At 34.6% G+C, this 24,298-nt stretch overlaps 2 protein-coding genes across 4 annotated transcripts; one reads left to right on the top strand and one right to left on the bottom strand.

The window, feature by feature from the left end:
* The first annotated feature begins 645 nt into the window (after nt 1-645).
* LOC126821459 (arylsulfatase J) lies at nt 646-12,977 on the top strand. Of its 2 annotated transcripts, none has more exons than XM_050549891.1 (9): nt 646-691; nt 1,749-1,897; nt 2,464-2,620; nt 4,299-4,411; nt 5,178-5,288; nt 6,341-6,466; nt 7,523-7,652; nt 9,540-9,693; nt 10,732-12,977. In XM_050549891.1, the coding sequence occupies exons 2-9, from the start codon at nt 1,790-1,792 to the stop codon at nt 11,435-11,437; spliced, it is 1,605 nt and encodes a 534-aa protein (XP_050405848.1). In that variant the 5' UTR covers nt 646-691; nt 1,749-1,789; the 3' UTR covers nt 11,438-12,977. The 2 variants fall into 2 exon arrangements, with proteins under 2 accessions (XP_050405848.1, XP_050405850.1); XM_050549893.1 differs by lacking the exon at nt 4,299-4,411 and adding an exon at nt 4,143-4,255.
* A 2,094-nt stretch (nt 12,978-15,071) lies between these two features.
* LOC130012950 (arylsulfatase I-like) lies at nt 15,072-23,879 on the bottom strand. Of its 2 annotated transcripts, XM_056101178.1 has the most exons (9): nt 23,525-23,879; nt 22,653-22,766; nt 21,601-21,760; nt 20,989-21,101; nt 20,345-20,461; nt 19,461-19,583; nt 18,213-18,339; nt 17,350-17,503; nt 15,074-16,968 (listed from the first exon to the last, which is right to left on the bottom strand). In XM_056101178.1, the coding sequence occupies exons 2-9, from the start codon at nt 22,746-22,748 to the stop codon at nt 16,245-16,247; spliced, it is 1,614 nt and encodes a 537-aa protein (XP_055957153.1). In that variant the 5' UTR covers nt 22,749-22,766; nt 23,525-23,879; the 3' UTR covers nt 15,074-16,244. The 2 variants fall into 2 exon arrangements, with proteins under 2 accessions (XP_055957154.1, XP_055957153.1); XM_056101179.1 differs by lacking the exons at nt 20,345-20,461; nt 20,989-21,101; nt 21,601-21,760; nt 22,653-22,766; nt 23,525-23,879 and having other exon boundaries at nt 15,072-16,968; nt 19,461-20,053.
* Between the last annotated feature and the right edge of the window lie 419 nt (nt 23,880-24,298).

Here is a 24,298-nt window from a genome sequence, read left to right as displayed (position 1 = left end):
AGTACTTTTAATATTTAATAATATTGCCGTTTAAATACTTTCGTGGGAATATATTTTTAAAGTTACATTTTACGGACATATTTTTTTTTTTTTTTTGCACTTTCAATACTATTACTTCTATCCATTAAATTGGTTTTGCTTATCGACAGCTACGTTTTAAAGCGAGAATTTCATATTTTCTAAAAAAAAGTCAAAACATAATTATTTCTATGTCTTTTGCATATAGATTGTCAAGTCACTATTATACGCGATCATAGGTATCAGTATCACACTTATAACATCATTCACACCGGAAATAATAACACAATTACATGTACCTCCCTTGTTTTTCTATCCCCCCCCCCCCCCATGGAATAGCTATCTTCAAACGTTTGAATTTGTAGTTGAAAATGATATTTTTGCCAATTGCACAACTGGCAATAGTGAATTATAGGATTAATAGGATTATTCTTTAACAAGGTAGGACTGTTTATAGATACCATCTATTGTAAGGCTTTATTTTAATACATTTTAAAAATATAACTTAAAAATATGAAATTCTCGCATTAAAACTTGCTTATTTCCACCTGAACGCGCACTATCACTACTAATCTTGTCCAAGGCACTTCTATTTTTAGTACAGGTCACATGACATGAATCACATGATGACAATATGGCGCTGTAGATAACGAGTTTTAAATTATAGCACCAGGTACATTTTGAAGCATTATTTATAGAAACAAACGTAGCGTGATCGAAGAAAGTATTTAAATGGATTATATTATAGAATGTTGTGGTAGTTTCAAGAAGATTATTCTCTTGACTGATTCAGAAACTTTGTTATTTTTTCCGTTGGTTTCTTCTCATGCACTCATGCAGCCACTCACTCAATTCAATACTCATTACATCAACTATGAAGTTGTCATCATTTTGAAGGCTTGTTTTTACACAAACTGTGTCACACTGATAAACAGTAAATTTTCGCTAGGCCGCTACAATCACTGATAAGGATGACATCGATCCGACTTAATGAGTCCCAAATATTAACATTTTTCTTCCGTCAAATTAAATTCTAAAACATTTTTTTCATTTATTAGAAAAATAAATAAAGACGTTTGAATTATTTGTAGGTAAAAAAACCTTTCCTATTTAGTGTAAATGTGTATTAAAATAAGTAAAATTCACCATTTAGCCCGAATCAGTAGCGTCTTATGTAAACAATTTTTGCACGTGCTATTGAGCCAATGATTGACGCCGCGTGATGTGACATCACGTGTCGAAACAGTCATCTGTTACAGAGATATTAGAAGATCTCTGTGAAACAGATTGAAACTGTGCGTTAACTGGATAAATATCAAACTATTTCCCTTGTATTTAATATGGCTCTTTTGGTATTATGATTTCTTGACACAGACTTTATAAATCAATATATATTTCTGCTTCTCTGTTGATTTATTTTTAATCATAACAAAACAACAACACAACAGGAAAGAACAGCTCATTGGATGCAAGTCAGTTAGTTTCACTAATTTTATTTGATCTCATTTTGTTATTAAGACAATCAAGAAATTTGGAAGATGTCTTTCTAGAGCCACTTTGAAAGTGAATTAGGGATATGTAAGTTCGAGCTACATGTAGATCTGGTGGAGTATTAAAATGTTGCATAGCTAATTTTTCGCCTACAAGATTGTGTGGGAAATTTAGATGGCGTTTAGCATGGCACCAGATTTGGTAGGGAAATCTCACTATTTTCATACCTTTTTTTTCAGTTTTAAAGGTTGAAACCACCAGTTAACAGAAGTCATTGAATATGGAACAACATTCATTATGGTTAATTACATTGTTGATGTTGCTATATGTACATGAAATCCTGTCAGCAAATCAGCCAAACATTATTTTTGTTATTGCTGATGATATGGTTTGTAAATTTTATTTTTCATTTGACGTCATAATTTTTCAAGAATTCTTATAATGCCTTCCACATAACCCTTGCTGCACTGCTACCGAGTCGTTTTTAGACAAGTGCTTTTTAAAATGTTCATGTGTAAGCAGAAATTTTTTGAAACAACTGTACAGGGAGGGGGCAGGGGCATATACATTGATTTCTCCTTATTTAGGGCTCTCGTAATACTTATCTGAACTGTCAGAACAATGGGGTTTTTTTTTCGGGTTTGAGGGATTTTAAGTACGATTCAAAATGGCTCCGGGCATGGACCAGTCATTTGGAAAATGAAAAATTAACTACTGTTTTAAGAAAATTGTTTCGTTCGGCTCGGCTGGTCATTTATACATATTACAATGTGCTTTTATATACTAACTTAACCTGTTGGGACACATGGTTAATTTGATTTTAATAATGCTGTACTGTACGTATTGCAGTGTCATGTCAAATCCTGATATAATTTTAATAGATTAGCAACAATCACCAAATGACTACAATTATTAACTCTATAAATGGATGAATGATCATATGATTTATTTTAGGGATGGCACGATGTAGGGTTCCATGGATCCGATATGTTAACACCAAACATAGATAAACTAGCTTATGAAGGAGTTATATTAAATAACTATTATGTTTCACCGATATGTTCACCAACTAGAAGTGCTATAATGACTGGCCGACATCCTATACATACAGGTATTGTTATTAGTTTTTTTTTGTAATTTATGGACAATGCTGATCTGAATTGTTATTTGTATTTTTTTTTTTGTAATTTACTGACACTGCTGATCTGAATTGTTATTTGTAATGTTATATAATGAATTTACCCTTTCTAGTGACTGGAGGTGGGCGTGGAGGGAGAGAGAGAGAGAAATGGGGTTTAACATCCACTCGACACAAACAAGGTCATTTCGGGACTAACATATGGTTGAATTTTATTTCAATAATTCACTTGCGCATAGGGGTCTTTAGCAGTGGGAGGAAACCGGAGGACCCGGAGAAACCCACGAGGTTGGACAGACGACCCTACTCATTGTCACGTATAAATGGGGATTCGAAACCACGCCAGTCGACTCAATGACAGTCTTTATGATACAGCGCGCGCATGCTAACCATTCAGCCATCCAACCCCCCGTGGGTATGGAGGGGACTATTACTCTTTTAGAACACCTGATACCACTTATTATTTGAGTTTATAACACATGTATCTTTATTTTAATTTAATATTTTAAGGTATGTTGTTCAGTAATTTGTACTGTTATGTAATGAATTTAATCTTTCTGAGGACTGGATACTGCCCTGTTTTTTGTTACTTTTCAAAACTGCTTTATGCATGTTATTGTATAATGTTTACGTTACTAGTAAGCATAATAACCTACCTTTCTAAAAAAAACCTCAAATCTATCACAGTTCTGAAAAACTGATCTACCTGTCTGAATCGCTCCTGGATTTCAACCATCACAATTTAATTACAAACAGAACGACATCGGAAAGAGTCCAGTCTGATTAAAACACAGATCCTATTTCATTTCGTTTTTTTATAGTTGAAAATTTTTCGTTTTACTTGTCTTTACTACACTAGGATGTGGAAGAGTTGTTTTATTACCAAAGTTTTGGTTAAAGTGGGGGATAAGCCAATGAAACAGTCTGTTACGGCGAGTTCTTGACACGCCATGCACCGAATTGTGGGTAAACCACTAGAAACATCAACGCTGATTGATTAATCAATGTCTGACGTCATAGGGTCAAAAGCCGCTGTACAACTCCTGACACGACCCTCGAGTACAACTTATCAGATCTTCATGTAGTGTAGGCCATCGAAAGTATAAAAAAATGAAACGAAATATAAAGATCTGTATTTTAATCAGATAGGGAGAGAGAGAAATGGGGTTTAACGTCCTCTCGACACAAACTAGGTCATTTCGGGACTAACATATGGTTTAATTTTATTTCAATAATTCGCTTGCCCATAGGGGTCTTTAGCAGTGGGAGGAAACCGGAGGACCCGGAGAAAACCCACGAGGTTGGACAGGCGACCCTACTCCTTGTCACGTACAACCGGGGATTCGAAACCACGCCAGTTGACTCAATGACAGACTTTATGATACAGTGCGCGCACGCTAATCATTCAGCCATCCAACCCCCCTAATCAGATAGGAAAGAGTCAGACACTTCTGACTATCTATGTTCAAATATATATGACATTACTATGTTACAGGTATGCAGCATAAAGTTATTAGAAATGATACACCATACGGGCTGCCATTAAATTTTACAATAATGCCACAATATTTAAAGTCATTGGGTTATGATACTCATGCTGTTGGAAAGGTGAGAGCTTTCAAATAATCAAAATGAATAACATATTTTACAGGAATGCAACATGAAGTTATTGGAAATGACACACCTTATGGGTTGCCATTAAATTTTACCATAATGCCACAATATTTAAAAGCTTTAGGCTATGATACTCATGCCGTTGGAAAGGTAAGTCTTTAAAACTAACCAAAACCATAAAATTACCTGTCATCTTACGGCCAATGTTTATTTTTATGTACATTTTAAAAAAACAGTCCAGATGACCTCATGGTCTAAAGCACCGATGTTAAACCACTCAAGCACTCAACTCCTCTATAGAATAATTTACCTACTATCCATCGAAACACTACTGTCTTATTGCACGGAATTGACGACACGGAAAACTCACTCATTATTTTTTAAAACTGTCCACTCGCTTTTCGAAATCACCAGACGGTTCCAGGAACAACTATAACATACTCACTGTAATTATATTTCCAGGTGTACATTGTTTGTTTCTTTATGTAAATACATGTACATATATCTGACAGGGAGAGAGGTTTGATATATGCTACATGTATGCCTGTTCCCTGATCCCTATTCAGATACAAATCTGAATAAAAATATTGCTTTTATATAAAAAAAAAAAAAAAATAGTTGCTGTTTCGCCATATATGCCAGACATGTCCTTCGTAAACTGGTAAACATCAGACCAGGAATATGCCCAATTGGACATCAAGATATCGTAAAACATTATTCAAAAATCCAAAAAATATTTACTTTGCTGAGAGAATAAATATTATTAATCTTGATTGTCGTTCATTAAGTAATTAAGTAATCAACATTTCATGGTGTTAAACACCTACATTAATTGATTAACTACTGCCTTAATTGACTTTCTTAATCTATGTGATTCCACAAGTACTCACCGCAATATCTTCTTTTTGTTTTCCAGTGGCATTTGGGACATTTCAAGAAAGAATATTTGCCTACATTACGTGGTTTTGATTCTTTTTTTGGATATTTAACTGGTCATGAAGATTATTTTGATCATGTAGCAGAGGGTGTGAGTAATATTTTTTTTTAAAAAAAATAAAATGTTTAAGATAATTGATTTTGAGAATATCAATTGCTTACCATATTTTCAGTCTCCCTTAAACTCAATTTTTAATGTGTGCTTCAGATATATTTACAGTCAGTAGTCTATTGTTCAGTCTGATATTGGTTTGTTGAGAACTCTAAAAGGAGCTAAATCTCTAATATTTGGGATCTAGAATTTGACACAAATGGGTCGCAACACATATAATGATGTAATATGAATGTATATAAACTGATTTACATTCCATCGTTTCCGTTTTTACTCCTAATTTCAAATCAGTTATGTTTGGCAAAATACGCCAAAAGTCTCAATCAAATGGAAAGCTCTAGCGTTTGGTTAATCCAGTCTACACCGATAATGTTTATGACGCATGCTCTCCAGATAAGAATATGGCATCACCGTTAGACATGACTTGTGGAATATGTCTAGCCTCGTTCTTCGAGTCCCTTGTTACAAATGACGCTGAAACGCATTATGGTACACAATTCGTGTACCAATGGTAAAATGTTTATTTTGTTTTAAATATTGGATATCAGAAGCCCATATTTTCCCTGTAAGATCACAACATCAATGTTGATTTATATTGACCAATAATTTGTGTTTTCAATGTCGAAGACTATAGGTGATATTGAGTTCGAGACTTTGCTATTTTAAGTATTGGCCCTCGAATATTAGATCATTTACATGAGTAAGGCGCTGGCTCGTTGATCCTGAAGCCTCAGGTTTCACTTCCGGTGTAGGCCGAGAAAGTTCCTCAAGACTTCCCCTTGTCAGTGATGGAGGATTTAAGGTTTGACAAGGTCAGTGTCCAGTCATCGGATGGGCCAAAAAACTGTAGTTCTGTGTACCCAATGGCAAACCCATAAAAGAACCCTTTGCAGTTGTAATTCGAAATAAGATAAAGTAGGCTGTAGTGCCTAATAGGACACTGTATGGTGTACACTGTTTAGACATTGTTGAATTGGGTTATTTTCACTGTATATAATATGTTTTTATTAGTTTTTTTTATTTTTATTTAGAGTCCGTACTGGGGTAAAGATTTCCGTAATAATACAGATCCGGTTGCTACTATGGATGGGGATTATTCTACGGAACTATATACTTCACTAGCTGAAAATATCATTTCAACTCATAATCAGAGCAAGGCAAGTACATTAGCCAAAATTAATGGAGAGTCAATATTTGGCAATGAATTTCTTAAAATTCTCCTCCAATTACTAAATATGTCAGATTGCTTAATAACCTCCTGGTATAAAACTGAGTTTGTGAAATTTTATGATCCAAGTTGACAGCTCTAGGACAAAAGTTGGTTTGCTCACATAGCACTTGTTCATTCATTTTATGTATGGTTTAATGGTCGAGAGCGAGACAATAAGTTATATATTGATAATTCACGAGGGGTAAGCCGAGTGTTGTTTCAATATATTACGCAATGTCTTTAGCTTGAGACCATTAAACAACTTAAAATACAGACACTATCCTGCACGTGCTTTTCAATGAAATACGTCACATGAGTCCAATATTTCATCTAGTATAGATAATGTACGATTGGCAAGTTGCCTGTACATTATTGGAAATAATAGTACGCCAACATCAAAGGATGACGTCACATCTGTATTTTAAATTCAAGTAATGTAGCTTGGTCTGGTGAACTACCCATTTCCTTTCGGGGGTAGGGTTTCAAACAACAGCAGTAAGCAATTTGTAATATGTCTTTGACCACTAGGAATAAACAGTTAAAAATACTAATTCATATTTGTAAATTACGTTTTTCAATTCTACTCCAGAATGGAGAGGTGGGGATGACAGAGTGGTAAAACTAACACGTGTGTTTTAGATTACAGTCTGTCATTGAGTCAGATGGCGTGGTTTGGATCCCGATTTCCTCCGGGTCCTCTGGTTTCCTTCCACTGCTATAGACCTCTTCACGCAAGTCAATTATTGAAATAATATTGACAATATGTTAGTCAGAAAATGACCTAGTTTGTGTCCAGTGGACATTAAACCCCATTTTTCTCTCTCCTCCAAGATGAATTAATTGTAACCCCTTTAATTTATTTTCTCAATAAAAATTTTGATTTGATTTATAACAGTGAGAGGATACAATGATATTATTAAATCTGGATTTAAGAAATTAAAAACTTGTGTAAATGTTGAAATGATCCTTTATTTAATCTACTTTTGTTTTATTTTTTTTACAGCCATTGTTTCTATATTTAGCATATCAAGCTGTGCATGCAGGCAATTCTCAGGCTGATCCACTACAAGCACCACAGAAATATATTGATAGATTTCCTAATATTACAAATATACCACGGAAAATATTTGGTGGTAAGTTAAAAGTGATGATATTTGTACATAAATACTGCTTTATCAGATAGTTGATTCGCTAGTGGCCTTTGTTTCTGAGGTTTACCCCTTACTAAAGTTAGGCTGTCTGTCGACAACTTGTGCCTCTTGAGAACAGACACTAAGCGAGTTGACCAACATTTTTATTCCTAGATCAACCATTTTAGGCGGAACACTAAGATCTAGGGTGCCTACAGCCAAAGTGTATAATATTTTTGATACTGCCATAAACCTTTGTTGCATGCACTGTATTCTTATAAGCATCCGTCATCATCCACGGTTTTGCTCGATTGTGTTTAAAACACAATGTCACCAACCTGTATTCGTGAATGTGGGATATTGAGAGGGGCTTCATAAGTGGAATAAGCTATGGTCTTGCTACGTCTAAATCGGACAATAATTCTATATATATTTTTAAAACTAATGGTTAATTATTTATATACATTATAAGATCTGAAAATGCTTAATCAAGAGCAGGGGAACCATGGTGAGTCAGTGGGTACGACATTGGCTTGCTAACTTGGAGGTCCCGTGTTCGATCCCTGCATTGGTCGAGAAAGTTCATCAGCATTTTCCGGCATGGTTCCTTTTTGTTAGTGGTGCAGGACCGAGAGTCTGGCAAGGTACAACGCAGTGATGGGATTTCAAAAAAATTATTGTCGGACATTTTTCCCGAAAATAAAGGGGCATAACTCTTATCGTAATTTAAGCAGACGTTTTCAAAACACAATAAAGAATCACGTGTCAACAAAATATATTCAAATTCATATGTAAAAAAAATTGGTGGACCTCGTTATATTTCATGTTTAAAACCCGTACGGTATTCAAATTTATGTCAATAATATTCCTACAAAATTACATGACATCAATACTATAGAATGGCAGCGTGCCGACTGCTGCCGATCTGTTTCAAACTGCCCCAAAATTACCGTATTTTTCGGGTCATATGTCGGTACATTTTTAAGCAAAGTCCGACATTCGTCTGATACTGCGTTTCGATTTTATACGGAAGGTAAAAAAATGACATCCTGAAATTTATTTGGCCGTAAACCGTAGTTAACAATGCTCTAATACAACGAGCGTGTGACACCAACTGCTAAATAATTGCATTCGACTGTAGCACGCGCTATCGTCTAAAACAATTAACTACTTATGTCATTCCAATCGAAATATTCGTCAACATTTCTTAGCGTGTTTATTTATTTATTTATTTAATTAAAGACATAAACCCCATTCAAAATATGATCATAAATCGCGAGATTTGTACTTTCATTTTAATTACCGAACTATATTTATATGCGTGTGTGTGAAATATCTTTATTTAACTTCGGCTTCCACCGAAAATATATCACAGACAAGTTATCGGATACAATGTATGTTGATTTGAGGTGTTATATACTATCAGGATATGTGACATATATATATGACTAATTTCTACGTGTTATTGTCCGACACAAAGGAGATTAAAACGTGAGACAATGGACAAATCACGGGTTAATCAGATTAAGTTTATAATCACTCTTATTGGATTGATATATCGTCCGACAAAGGAGAAGCAATGACATCTGTTGTTTGTTTGGATGGGATGAAAAACCAAGATACAGTGTACACATTGGCTTGGCAGTTTGACATAAGAGTAGGCCATAGCACCGTTGTTCGGGCAAAATTACCCTCATAGCACACTATATGGTGTATGCCCGTCGTCATTAGCTCAGTCGGAGCAGAATAGTGGGACGTTAAACCCCATTTCATTTCATTTAATCAAGAGAAGACAACTAACTTATGATTTGATGTATATCAGAATGAAGAACTAAAAATGGTTGATATTTTAACTGGACGTATTTGTCATGTATAAACATTGGTATACAGGTATGGTATCAGCATTGGATGATGGTATTGGTAATCTACGATCTGTATTAGAGAAGACTGGTATGATGAATAATACTGTTCTAGTATTTACCACAGACAATGGAGGACCTACCAATGGATATGATAGAAATGCAGCTTGTAATTGGCCATTAAGGTTTGTGTTAAAAGTATTCTTATCAAAGACAGGATGGATATTCTCTCCAATTTCATTTTTAACTTCTGACAAGTATATATTAAAAATACATTATGTAGTTTAAAAATAGATAATGAAAGTGGAATGTATTGAAAATTTCAGTCAGTTTACTTTATTTGGAGCAAAGTTATCATTACTACCATCGTTTACGATAATAAACAAAGTCTTGATCATCTATTTTTAAATTAAATTATTAAATGGCAATCGTGTTTCAATCCATTAAAAATCACAACCATCCGGTGCTCTAGAGAGTTGATTATGGGCTGAAGTCTTATTCTAACTGTAAATAAATATCTAATTAATAAGTTAATTCAAATCTACTAAATATTGCATCATAACAATGGCATCAAATGCTGATTATGGTCTGGATAAGTTAATTAATATCTAATTAATAATTTAGATAACATTTGAGGCCAATAGAAAGACCTGTAATAGGCAGATTGAGTTAATGAATGACTTATTTCAAAAAGGGTGTAGTAGTGTGGTGTTGGTGTTCTCATTGAACTACAGCTAAAAGTATTAAAAGTGGTCATTTTGGTATTAATCCATACAACTCAGATCATATCCAATCTTTGCACTGTTTAGAAATATTATATATTTTGGTTTTTCAGAGTTTACCGTTTCAGAAAACCTCCCACTTTTTCTCGAATAAAAACTCTAAAAACATACATTATGCAAGAGCTAAATCTGCCTATTGCAGGTCTTTCTTTAGGCCTGAAATGTTATCTAAATTATTAATTATACATTAATTAACTAATCAAGACTATAATCAATGTTAGAAGCCATTGTTATCCTGCGATATTTAGTGGATTTGAATACATTTTGTGATGAATGATTTAAGATAAAAATGGATAATCGAGACGTACGGTAGTAATGACGGTCAAGGCTAGCCTAAAATTGAATGTGTAACATTTAACGACTCTGGTTTAAATTTTGGCAGCAATTAAATAAACATTATTTTAGGATGATATTAATAATGAAACGGGTTTTTTTTAACAGAGGCTGTAAGAATACCATGTGGGAAGGTGGTGTACGTGGTAACGGCTTTGTTCACAGTCCTTTACTAAGAAAAACTGGTTACATCATGGATAACTTAATGCATATAACTGATTGGTTACCAACCATTTACAGCCTAGCAGGGGGTAACGCCAGCGATTTACCCAATCAAGATGGCTACAATGTCTGGAATATGTTATCAGATGATGGTCAACCAATCAGAACCTCTGTCTTACACAATATAGATCCTATTCAAAACTTTGCCGCTATTCGAGTTGGAGAGTATAAATTAGTAATGGGGGATATTTCAAATGGCAGGGACGACAGTTGGTATCCGCCACCAGATTTGAAGAAAAATCATCACAAACTAAGATTTAATGATAAGCAACTAAATAATTTCAAGGGTGATAAGTTTACATATAGAATGAGTTCAGAGAAAATGTCGAAACCAATAACGGTGAATTGTGGTAAACGACCAGTTGATGCTGATACCAATTGTTTACCAAAATCCAAACCATGTTTATTTCACATCCCAACCGATCCATGCGAATTTACAAACATCGCATACCAGCATCCTGAAATAGTTGCCGAGTTATATCAGAAGATTGAAGAATACAAAAAGACAATGGTTCCTCCAGGAAACAAGCCTGCTGATCCAAAGGGAGCAAATCCTTATAACCACGGTGGATTCTGGGGTCCATGGATGTAAATGGTAATGGTGCTGTTATTGTATTAAATTGAGCTTTAATTTATTTGCAGGACAGACGTATACATCAGGTCTTGTACCTAAATAATTGACCAGGCTAACATTTTTAAATGTTAATGTTATATTCAAATCTCAATCTGATTAAAACACAGATCCTATTTCGTTTCATTTTTTATAGTTGAAAATTATAGGAAGAGCTGTTATCATTGACGTGTTCTGAATGATGTGAGGGATTAGCCAATGTTACAGCGAGCTTTTAGCATGAGGTGCATGGAACTGTGGGTAATGCACTAGAAACATCAATGCTGATTGGTTGATCAAATGTTTGACGTCATAGAGTCAAAAGCCACTCAGCGCGACCTCCCAAAACAACTGGTCACATCTTCATGTAGTGTAGGCCATCGAAAGTATAAAAAAACGAAATGAAATATAGATCTGTATTTTAATCAGATTGATTCAAATCTAAGGGGAACTCTAGACTTTGAAGACTTTTTATATATTAAAATCATTCAACCTTTAATTAACCATAACATGTTGGATTTAACATTACAAGGGTAACTGTCAGTCACTGAAAATAAACAAATAAATACACATGCCATAATAATAGCTACTATTCATACTTTGACTTTAAGTGAAGCCAGTACAGTGTAAGAAAGTTCATGGATCAAAGACTATTTAATAGCTGCTTGTGCGATAGTTTGTTTATTTACAGTGACTAGCAGTTACCGTTATATCATCAGTATGATTATTTTTTTACGGTAATCAAAGGAATTCTTTTTGAGCATACTTGGAAATATTTTTATATTATAATACAATACAGTGTCAACAAAATTATCCATAGAACTGTGTTGTGTTATATTATGTTTAATCGCTAAATGCCATTATACTAAAAATATATGCTACACTTGTAACAAAATTATCAACTTTAGCAGATCGATATAAGGGGCGGATCCACGATTTTCAGAAAGGGGGGGGGGCGTGCTGCCCCACTTGGGAGTGCGAAGCCTGACCCTCGGTGGGCGGACTGACGGGCAATCAACCAAGTCACCAACTGACTCCTTCCGGAGTAAATTACGATTTCCAACCTGAACTAACTGTTAATTCCTTTCCCGTGAGAATATATGGGGTAAAAAACTCGCTGTAACAGACTGTTTCATTGGCTAATCCCTGACATGATCCAGAATGCGAGTTATGTAACAACTCTTCCAGGTTCTAGTGTAGTAAAGACCAGTAAAATGAAATTTTGAACTATAAAAAATGAAACAAAATAAAATCTGTGTTTTAAACAGATTAAATTGTTACAACTACATGAATTCTACTTCCATTTTCATTACCAAAACTATGCAAACGGGCAATATTTTCGAGATTTTATGTATATTTTATGTACATGTATTTTTAAATTGTATTTAAATACAACAGGTCATTTATTGTTGGATTTAAATATTTTTTTTTGTACCGGGTACATGACTTGTATTTTAGAATATTTAAACATATATTTACATTTGTTGATTCTGATTATTTCTGTTATTAAATTATATGAAGAGATTTTGCTTTTTTTTTTCTGTGGTATCATGAAAGGAACTGGCTGGTTACGTCACTCTGATTTTGAAATGTGCTGTTTGATAAGTGCCTATGTACTGTTTTATTGGTGACAATGTGCAGTTTTATTAGTGCTAACGTACTGTTTTATTAGTGCTAATGTACTGTTTTATTAGTGCAAATGTGCAGTTCTATTAGTGCTAATTCCGGTTTCCTCCCACTGCTAAAGACCCATACGTGCAAGCGAATTATTGAAATAAAATTTAACCATGTGTTAGTCCCAAAATGGCATAGTTTGTGTCGAGTGGACGTTAAACCCCATTTCTCTCTCTCTATTAGTGCTAATTTACTGTTTGATTAGTGCTAATGTACTGTTTGATTAGTGCTAATGTGCCGTTTTATTTGTGCTGTATGTGGCGTTTGATTAGTGATGATGTGTTGTTTGAGTAGTGATGATTTGCTGTTTCAGTAACGGGCATTTTTTCACCCTCACAGTTGACAGTGTGGCTGTCTTGGCCAAATTTTTCTTCATATCACACGTTATGGTGTATGCCAGCCAGTACAGAAACGCAGGATGTTGGGGGCATTAAATTTATGCTACTAGCCTATTTAGCATTTATAAATGGAATGCATTAATTAGTGTAATGGAATGTGAAGAGAAACACCCCTCATTAACAATAAAAACACACACTGACAGATTAATTATACCTGCAAGCTATGTATCTATTGCTTCATACATTAACCCTTTGTAACCATCGGGGAAAGGCATGAGCTATTTTCAACATTAAAATTGACTAATATGTATTAATCTTAAAACATGCTCTCAATCTCTTTCTGTTAATCTGAGGCTCAAATCAGTAAAATATAAATGTTGAGGATGCACGCTATTTTCTCTCTCTGTTATTTGGAGGGTCAAATTAGTAAAATATAAGTGATGAGGATGCACACCATTTTGATTAATGAAGAAAGCATCCTGCAGCTTCTTTCTGTTATTCTGAGGGTCAAATTAGTAAAATATAAATAATGAGAAAGCACACCATTTTGATTTTAAAACATGCACCTAATCTCTCTTTCTGTTATTCGGAGAGTACACTTAGTTATTATTTAAATGAAATGAAATGGGGTTTAACGTCCTACTGTTCTGCTCCTAAACTGGGCTAATGAAGACGGGCATATGCCAGTGTGCTATGAGGGAAATTTTCCCCGTGCAGCGACACTAGGGCCTACTCTTATATCGAATTCCAACTGCCAAGGGATCTTTTACGTGCACGCCAATGTGTACACGGGACCTCGGTTTTTCGTCCCATCTGAACAACTAGACAGCTGTCCTTGGCAGGCCCTCCGTCCTGCATCACTGACAAGGGGAAACCACGCTGGAAAATCTGGATGAACTTTCTCGGCCAATGCAGGGATCGAACACCCGACCTCCAGGCTAGCGAACCAGCGTCTTACCCACTTAGCCACGTGATCCCCATTATGTAAATGAGTCTCACAAAACTCAGGTTATTCAATATTTACATTGTAGCCCTCGTATGTCTGTTTGATTACCGTTTAGAACATACCAACCTGATCGTTTTGTTTCTTCACCTGTGATTGGTGGAAGCTGTTATTATTGTTTAATCAAAAGCTGTATGATACAACGATTATGGATGGTCAATTTATTGAAAACTGGTTATTTCAACCTCTAGTATCCGTAGATTAATAAGTCGAGGTTTTCAAGAGAGAGGGAGAAAAATGGGGTAATTTTGGGTCTAACATGGTACAATTTTATTTCAATAATTCACTTGCTCATAGGGGTCTTTAGCAGTGGGACAAAACCCACAGTTTTAGACAACCTTACTCCTCGTCCCGTATAAGTTAATGATCAAAACCACACAACTTGACTCAATCACAGACCATATGATCTAAAGTGCACACGTTAAACCATTCAATAGCCAGTCCTGTCCCTCAAATTATACTAGGACTACAAGTATTAAATAGCCAAGCTTTTGTGTGGATGAACTTATGAATATTATTTACCATCAGCCTAAGAGGGTTAATAATTTAACACATTAGCTAATTTAGTTGATGTTATTTGCTATAAATGATGAATGAATTCATGGTACATTTATTAGATAAAAAACATTAATCTCATTTATATCAATGAAATAAAACAAAAAGCTTCAATCATCCATATGGACATGTTTTGACAATTACAATCTCTTTTATTGGCAATCACCACCCACCAGTAGTCTATATCAAAGATGTCCAAATAGTATCAGAGAGGCCTAAAAAGTATTAGGCATGCCCAAATATCAGGCCTCCTCAAATAGCATCAGGCCTTCCCAAATAGCATCAGGCCTCCTCAAATAGTATCGGGCATCCCTAAAAATCATAAGGCCTCCTCAAATAGTATTGGGCATCACTAAATATCATCCAGCCTCCTCAAATAGTATCAGGCAACCAAGTTATGCTGAACAAAAATTACTACGATAAAAAGACTGAAGTTCTGGATGTATGAATGAAAACAAAATTTCATACTTTCATAAAGATATCTTGAATGTACTCCAAAAAATAATTGCAAACCAAAAACTAAATGAAATGTGCTCCCATAGAAACACAAAAATTTGTCAATTTAGAATTGACAAATTAGTAAACAGGTGATATGTGTACAAAGATTCATAAAGAATATCTTGAATGTTTTTTTAAATATATGCTCTGAAATAAGTGGGGTTTAACATCCTACTGCACCGACTGGGCTACTGAAGACAGGCATATACCATACAGTGTGCTATGAGGGACATTTTGCTAACAAGGAAGTCTTTTACATGCATGCCAGTCAATGTGTACAAAGAACATCGGTTTTTTTTTGTTGTTAAATTTGAATGACTAGGCCCTCCATCCTGCAGACAAGATCCTATAAGAAAGCAAGTTTATATCGGAGACAAGGGGGCCCTGCACCAAAAAATCCACAGGAACTTTCTCAGACAATGTTGGGGGCAAAAACTGAATAATAATTGTATACCTGTTATCTATGCAAGTCATGGCTTTGACCCCACAATGCTGGTACCTAGTTATTGATATTTAGGATCACCAAAGACCACTATATTTAGAGGTTTTACAAGATCACTAGATACCCTTATCAATTTCCCAGAGAGCAGATGGATACCATTATCATTTATAGAAGTTTTACAAGATCACCAGATATCATTTCATTTAGAAGTTTTATAAGATAATAGGATACCATTATGATATTTTGGATCACCAGATACCATTATGGTATTTATGATATTTAAGGGTTGATCCAAGGTGACCAGACACCATTATGATATTTTGGATCCCCTCTTGGATCTGCCGGTTTGTTACCTGGTGGTACCATGGTATAACTTAATTCTTGTAATCGTTGTAGTAACTGGATAACAATGTCTTTATTTGAATCTGCGATATTATTATATTCACACGGGTCAGATAGAATATGAAATAAACATGGCGAGGTCAAAGGTCGACAGTTTGTACTAGCATTTGCTGGTTTAGGTCCACAATTTACTGCAACAGCCTTCAATCTGTTTTCAGAAATACTCATTTCAATCACATCTTTCAACTGTCCATTATTCTTGTAGGTTGTTTGTCCCTTGTAATTATCAACATGTAAATTATATGAATCTTCGTCCACTTGATATGGTGGATACCAATCAGCATATGCCACACCCACTTCACCAGATAACAACTTATAATCTCTGATACGAATAGCAGCTTGCTTTCTTATAGGATCTATATTATGTAAAATTTCTTTTCTAGGAGAATTCTGTTGATTATTGGAGAGAACATCCCACATGTCATATCCGTCCAGATTTTTCATGGTAGTGGGGTCACCACCAGCTGCTCGATATAAAGTAGGTAACCAATCACAAACATGCATCATACGTTCAGAAACATACTGAGAATTCTGTAATAATGGACTGTAAATAAGACCATCTCCTCTTACTCCTCCTTCCCATAAAGTTTCTTTTATTCCCCTGTTAAAAGAAATGTTCAGAACCTAGTAAATAATATAGATATGATGGGAATCAATACCACTCACTTGAATGACTCAAAGACATTGGGAACAAACCAATTCGATCAATGTAGAAATGTATAATTTGTCTATTATACTTCTAATTAAGTTAAAGCGTTGCCAGGAAACCAGTATAGACAAACGCCCCAACTTTGTGAGATAAATCACTCTACATAAAATTTATGTGCAATTCTCAATTTTGACAGGATTTCTCCTTGTGACAAAACCAAACAATTCCAAAACACTCACCTGACAAGCTTTGACAAGGACAATAAATCCTCATGAAACCGATACACAATTTGCAGTTCATGAATATTAATGAGCATACATTCATTTTTGTTACCTTAGAGGAAAGTTACTGGCAGCATTTCCATTATAACCATCTGCTGGTCCACCATTATCAGTAGTAAACACGATAATAGAATTATTTAACATTCCCTTTGTTGACAACACTTCTACTACAGCACCAACACCATCATCTAGAGCTGATACCATTCCTAATAAAATAACAACAACAACATACATCATCTAGACTGATACCATTCCTAATAAAACATACATCATCTAGAGCTGATACCATTCCTAATAACAACATCATCTAGAGTTGATACCATTCCTAATAAAATAACAACAATATACATCATCTAGAGTTGATACCATTCCTAATAAAATAACAACAACATATATTATCCAGAGCTTTGTCAAGCTCCCTATAAGCAGCAAAATTGTCAGAATCATGTACAAATTTGAACAGAAACTTAATTGTGCAAAATGCATAAGAAATTAATGTTACAGAATTTTTTTGATTTGATAGTTTAAAAAGATTTGTCCTCAGGGCAATAAATCTGCTTGAAATTAATGCTCAATTCTGGATGTCAAGTTTGCTTCCATACTTTTACCAGACAGTTTTAGAAAATAACTTAAAACTTTTGACAGTCATTTACTAGATTTCAATGACAAGGGCAATTAATATGTCTTTACATGGGTTTCATCCTTATGACTAGTCCCAGCAAAATTTTGACCTGCAGCTATTGCAAAGTTTTGATGGCAGGGACAGTATCTTTGCAATTAACTGATGAGTGACTATGAATTTTAATATGGTTTATGTCAATGAGTAGTCCTGCGAACTTGAAATTCTGACATGTATGGTGATTACAAGGTTTTAACAAGTGGGCATACATAAAAATAACTCTTCAACACACCCACCAGCAAATATTCGTCTACTCATATTCTGTATATTAGGAAATCTGTCGATATATTTTTGTGGAGCCTGTAGTGGATGGTCTGCATTACCAGCATGTACAGCTTGGAATGGTAAATACAGGAATAACGGCTGTAAGTAAAACATACAATATATTAAGATAACAGTTTGTAGTATTATCTTTATAAAAAATACTAGAATTCGTCAATTAAAAATACTACTACAATAAATTACATAACCAAATATTAAAAATAAAGTACACAAAGTGTATATCAGTAAATTTGCTGTGTCAAGGGAGGTAACTGCTTACTTGACTGACAAATTAGGCAAGATAAAGCGATTTTTGACATTGTCCAAAAGGATATAAATCAAACATGTAGAAGTAAATGACACCAAATATAACTCATAGTTATCCAAAACAATCAAATATAAATAGTTATCAATGTGACCCAAATACAACAGCCAGGGCTCTAGCAACAGTAAAGGGTGTTGGATGGCCGAATGGTTAGCACCTGCATGCTGTATCATAAGGTCTGTCATTGAGTCAACTGCCATGGTTTTGATTCCTCGGTTGTACGTCACAGGGTCACCTGTCCAACCTCGTGGGTTTTCTCCAGGTCTTCCGGTTTCCTCCCACTGCTAAAGACCCCTATGCACAAGCGAATTATTGAAATAAAATTGAACCATATGTTATTCCCGAAATGATCTAGTTTGTGTCGAGTGGGCGTTAAACCCCATTTCTAAAAAAAAAAAGGGTAACAGTAAAACTAAGATTCTTTACGAACTGAAAAAAAAAGAAATTGCTGTCAAGGGAGATAACTCCAAATTTCATTGTCAAAAATATACTGCAATGATTTATTAAGAGTATTTTTGTATTGTTTATGTTTTCAGCCTAGCACCCGCAGGATGACTGTAGTGTTCAAATATAAATATACCTTATAAATGTATGTAAAAATAAGCCTGCATGTGCATCCCAAAAACCAAACCTTTGTCATCAAAAGCCACACATTTTTATCATTAAGATCAAACATTATTTTCAGAGTGTCTTGTCTAGCAGCCTGTTTAAAACTGTTTCTTTCAAGAGGGGGGGGGGGGGTTTGCGTGGCACTGATTGGACACTATGCTTTTTTTTCTTACTTTAGGCCCCCACCCCCCAAGGTTAATCCAGCCCTGTTTTTTAACTAATATAATAACTTCAAGGTTAATCCAGCAGTAATTTCTTGTTTTACTAATGAAAAAACTGTTTACTATACCTCTGATTGGTCATGTTCAGTTATAAGTTTAACAGCTTCATTTGTGAATAATTCTGTAGAATAAGTACCATTTTCACTGGATAACACAGACATGTTGGCTCTAAAATCAAGACCAGATTCATGCTGGAAAATAAAAATAAAAGTTAATCAATACCTGATAATTAAATTCAATATTTTTAACAGGCTATAGAATTAGCAGCTACATTTAGAACAATTGAACTTCCTAATTCATCCGGGCAGTTGGATGGCCGAATGGTTAGCACGTGCGGGCAGTATCTTACAGTCTGTCATTGAGTTAACTGGCGGGGTTTCGATTCCCCGGTTGTATTGACAAGGAGTAGGGTCGCCTGTCCAGCCTCGTGGGTTTTCTCTGGGTCCTCCAGTTTCCTCCCACTGCTAAAGACCCCTACGCGCAAGCGAATTATCGAAATAAAATTGAACCATGTGCTAGTCCCGAAATGACCTAGTTTGTGTTGAGTGGACGTTAAACCCCATTTCTCTCTTTCTCTCCTAATTCATCCACCACTAGCAAAGTCATCTGTTCTACCTCTCAAATCATAGTATGAAGACGGTCGCAAACTTAACCGTTTAAAGGTAAATGGAAAGATATATTTCATTCAAGCTACCAAGTTTTAAAAATTCTTAAATTTTGAATGTAAATGGGAGAATAACTGTTATTTGCAATAGGAATCTTCCATAAGACTCATTCAACAATCCCTGCAAAGAACTCTTGACCTTTAGAGTGGCCATAAGTAATTGTGGGTGGAGACTGGACACCAGATCAAAGGACAAAGGTGACAATAATATAGATACTCATCAAATATGGGCATATCTAACTTTCTTAGAGAGGGTATGTATATATTTCTGAATCATCTGTCCTTTACCATAGCAGCTTCTGACACATGATCAAAATAATCTTCTTTTCCCAACCAGTAACCTAGATGACTTTTAAATCCCCGATAAAGTGGTGTGTATTCTTTAGCAAAAAATCCAAGATGCCACTGAAATTAAAATGAAATATTATAAAAAGTGTATTTCTAATTATCAATAATCAACATCTGAGAGTATGGTTCCAAGTTTAATCCTGGTGTTGGCGGAGAAAGTTCCTCAGAATTTTCCAGTCCGGTTTTCCTGTGTCACTGGTGTAGGACAGAACAGCTGTGACAAAAAAGTTTCTAGTTGTTCAGATGGTACAAAAACATTGGTCCTGGTTAAGCACATTAAGATTCCCTGACAGTTGGAAATCAAAATAAGAATAGGCTGTAGCGATGCTATCCAGACAAAAGTTCCTTCACAGAACACCGCATGTCATTCCATGAGAAACAAATCTGAATTTTCAAATTGAGACCCCATTTCCTAAAAATTAAATTAAATTAACTTAAATTTAAACCGATCCACCAACCAATAGATTAAAACATAAATTAGGTTTGGTGAAACGGTAATAATAATCTAAAACTTGATCCCAGTTTATCTCAACAAATACCCTGATTAAAACCCAGCTCTATTGAAACAGTTTAATATGATTTACCTTTCCTACTATATGTGAACTGTATCCTAATTCATTCAAATATTGTGGCATTAAAGTTTCTGTTAATGGTAAACCATATGGTTCGGATCCATGAATTACAGAATGTTGCATTCCTGAAAGTTGAAAACAGAGGTGAGAGGAATCCAGTTGTGTAATATTTGAACCCATGATGTCAAGACATTTAGCAAAATTATTCATCTCTTAATTCATAATACAATGGCAACTCATTATTGTAGATTATGAACTCAACAAAGCAAGGGGAGAATTTATCTTATAGATTAAACTGCCTCAAACACCGTTCGAAGAAAAGTTACCCACAAGTAAAATTAATTTGATCAGCAAAGCATTTTTTATCATAATGTTTGAGTCAAGTCCTACAATTCATTACATAAATCGATTTTGCTCTCTAGCTTCTAAAAAAATTGGAAATCGCCCAAAATTAAAATTTAAATTGACCACCAAAATTTTTTTATATTGGGTCTAAGTCCTATTATCCATTTCATAAATTGCCTTTGCCCTCCGCTTTCTAAGCACATTGGTGTTCTCTGAAATGGTTCATTCTCGAATGCTCGAATCATTTTAAAATGTATGTATACATTGAATGTTAAATACCTGTATGTATAGGATGTCTTCCTGTCATTAGAGCACTTCTAGTAGGTGTACAGATAGGTTGTACATAATAATTATTTAATAAAATTCCTTTATTAGCTAGAGAATCTATATTTGGTGTAGGAATCTGATTAGAACCATGAAAACTTACATCATCATAACCCTGAAAAATATAATATCAATTAAAACTGACATCATTATAACCCTGAAAAATATAATATCAATTAAAACTTACATCATCATAACCCTGAAAAATATAATATCAATTAAAACTTACATCATTATAACCCTGAAAAATATAATATCAATTAAAACTTACATCATTATAACCCTGAAAAATATAATATCAATTAAAGCTGGCATCATTTATCACTAAAAATGTATGACTACAAAGTTATGATTCTTCTAATAAAGATATATAAAATCAAAGCCATTTCAAACCTCTTTGGACATTCTATGTATGAGAGACCTATTTTATATTTAGCTATTAACATTATAAGATTAGTTAGAGGTGTCCGTCTTAAGAGGTGTGGACAATGCAGTTGCCAAGGGCCCACAAATTAGCCCAAAATATCCTTGATTTGGCTGACTGTGGCCTGACACACACACACATCAGTTCTGACATAATTATTCAGGTGTATTAAGGTGTACCCTCTCCAGGTCACACCGAGCATATTTGTTTTCTCCTACATTCATCAAAATAATGTTAAACAAAGATGTGAAGCATTGCCATCATTTTGGCCTCACTCCACTCAAATCCCTGTCTTCATTAGCCCAGATCGGAGCAGAACAGTAGGACGTTACACCCCATTTCATTTCATTTCATTTCTACACTAATCCTATTTGTATGCACCTTAATTAGAGTTTCTGATTTTATGAAACATGGGTAATCCCCTAACCCGGACCCATCTCTGCTCAAATTTCTGGATGTATCCCTGGTTTCTATTCCACGCATTTTCATGCACACAATCTAATTAATGAAATAAAGTCCAGAAATGACCTAGTTTGAGTTGAGTGGACAAGTTAATGACAAGCAGAAATAACTATAAACTTACCAAATCATCAGCAACAATTAATATAATGTTTGGTTTTTGTGCTGAGTGAACAAATATAAAGCCTTGAACAGCCAGTAAATATAAAACTGACAACATCTTTCATAAACTTTCTATCTGTAATCAAAATATTAGAAAAATTTGAATCTGTTGAAATTAATTTTTTAGAATTTAAGGTATATAAAACCCACAATTCGAGAGAGAGACAGACAGACAGAGAGAGAGGGTTAAACGTCCACTCGACACAGACTAGGTAATTTCGGGACTAACATATGGTTTAATATTATTTCAATAATTCGCTTACGCATAGGGGTCTTTAGCAGTGGGAGGAAACCCACCTGTTGGACAGGCAACCCTATTCCTTTTCATGTACAACCGGGGATTCGAAACTACGCCAGTTGACTCAATGACAGGCCTTATGATACAGTGCACACGTGCTTACCATTCGGCCATCCAACCCCCCTCCCACAATTCAAGGATCAATCCACCCCTAAAAAGAGCCTCTTATGGATCACATGAAGAGGTTTTATTTGAAAAAATTAGTAAAGCCAAAAACTGGCACTAGGTACACAGTTTAAGGGGGCCTGTTCAAAAATCATACATTACCTTTCTTGTATAAATTACTTCTTACTTTATATTGATCACTGATAAAACAGAAGATCAAGGTTGCAGATTGGTTATCTTTATTAATAACATTTTATCTATACAACATGTATATAACAAGTGACCTTCAGTGGTATCAAAGATTTTTGAAAAGCATCTGGGGCAAACAACTTAATATCACTTATAGCTAGGGAGATTTCAGGGAGATATTAATGGAGAAACTTCATTCAAAATGTTCTTTAAGACTACAGTTAAATACTAAAAAAACTCACATGTTCTTGATGACCACTGCCCCTACAAATATTCCCATTGCACATACCAATTTACCAATATTTTCATCCCACTTATAAAATAAAAAACTAACTAGGGTAGGTTGGCAGGCAACAAAACATAGTTAGAGGCTGTTGCATGTTTATTCTTTTGTAGGTGATGGGAGAATTAACAAGACCCAGTTATTCCATAATAATGGGTTGGGTTTTATTTTTTTTTTAAAACAAACTAGGTTCATAAAACATTAGAGTCTTCACAAGATTCTATAACCTAAAACAAAAGACATTACTTGTGATTGATACAATTTGTTGAAATTCAATAGGCTTCTTTTGTTTCATTAAGATGATCTTAGATATTACTATTGTGTAAATGTAAAAAAAAAAAAAAAAACCAATCAAAAGTATGGTCTTATTTTAATATCACTAATAAAATCAAAATTTAGATAAATTACTATTTAGAATTTAGACATTTATTTACCTCACAATTCCATAATCAACTCTTCAGTCCAATCGCTGGTTAAGATATTAAGAGGATTAGACAATGTCTGCCATATCTGCATTAAACACTAATATGTCCGGAGAATGCTGATGAAAGGGACTGACCATAGTTTCTTATCACGGCAATGGTACTTGGCAATCGAGAATATGAACTGTTGGCGGTTTTGATCTGTATTTTTCTTGTCAAAACTTCAAACATTCATAACTTTACTCAGAATAATGTAATTTTCAATGACTGGAATTTTCAATGACTCAATTTTCAATATATATCCATTTGAC

Source organism: Patella vulgata, chromosome 5 (genome assembly GCF_932274485.2).
Source record: "Patella vulgata chromosome 5, xgPatVulg1.2, whole genome shotgun sequence".
In the NCBI taxonomy this organism is placed as follows: Eukaryota; Metazoa; Mollusca; class Gastropoda; family Patellidae; genus Patella; species Patella vulgata.
Note: the sequence above shows the minus strand (reverse complement) of the source record. Positions and strands in the feature narration are given on the sequence as shown.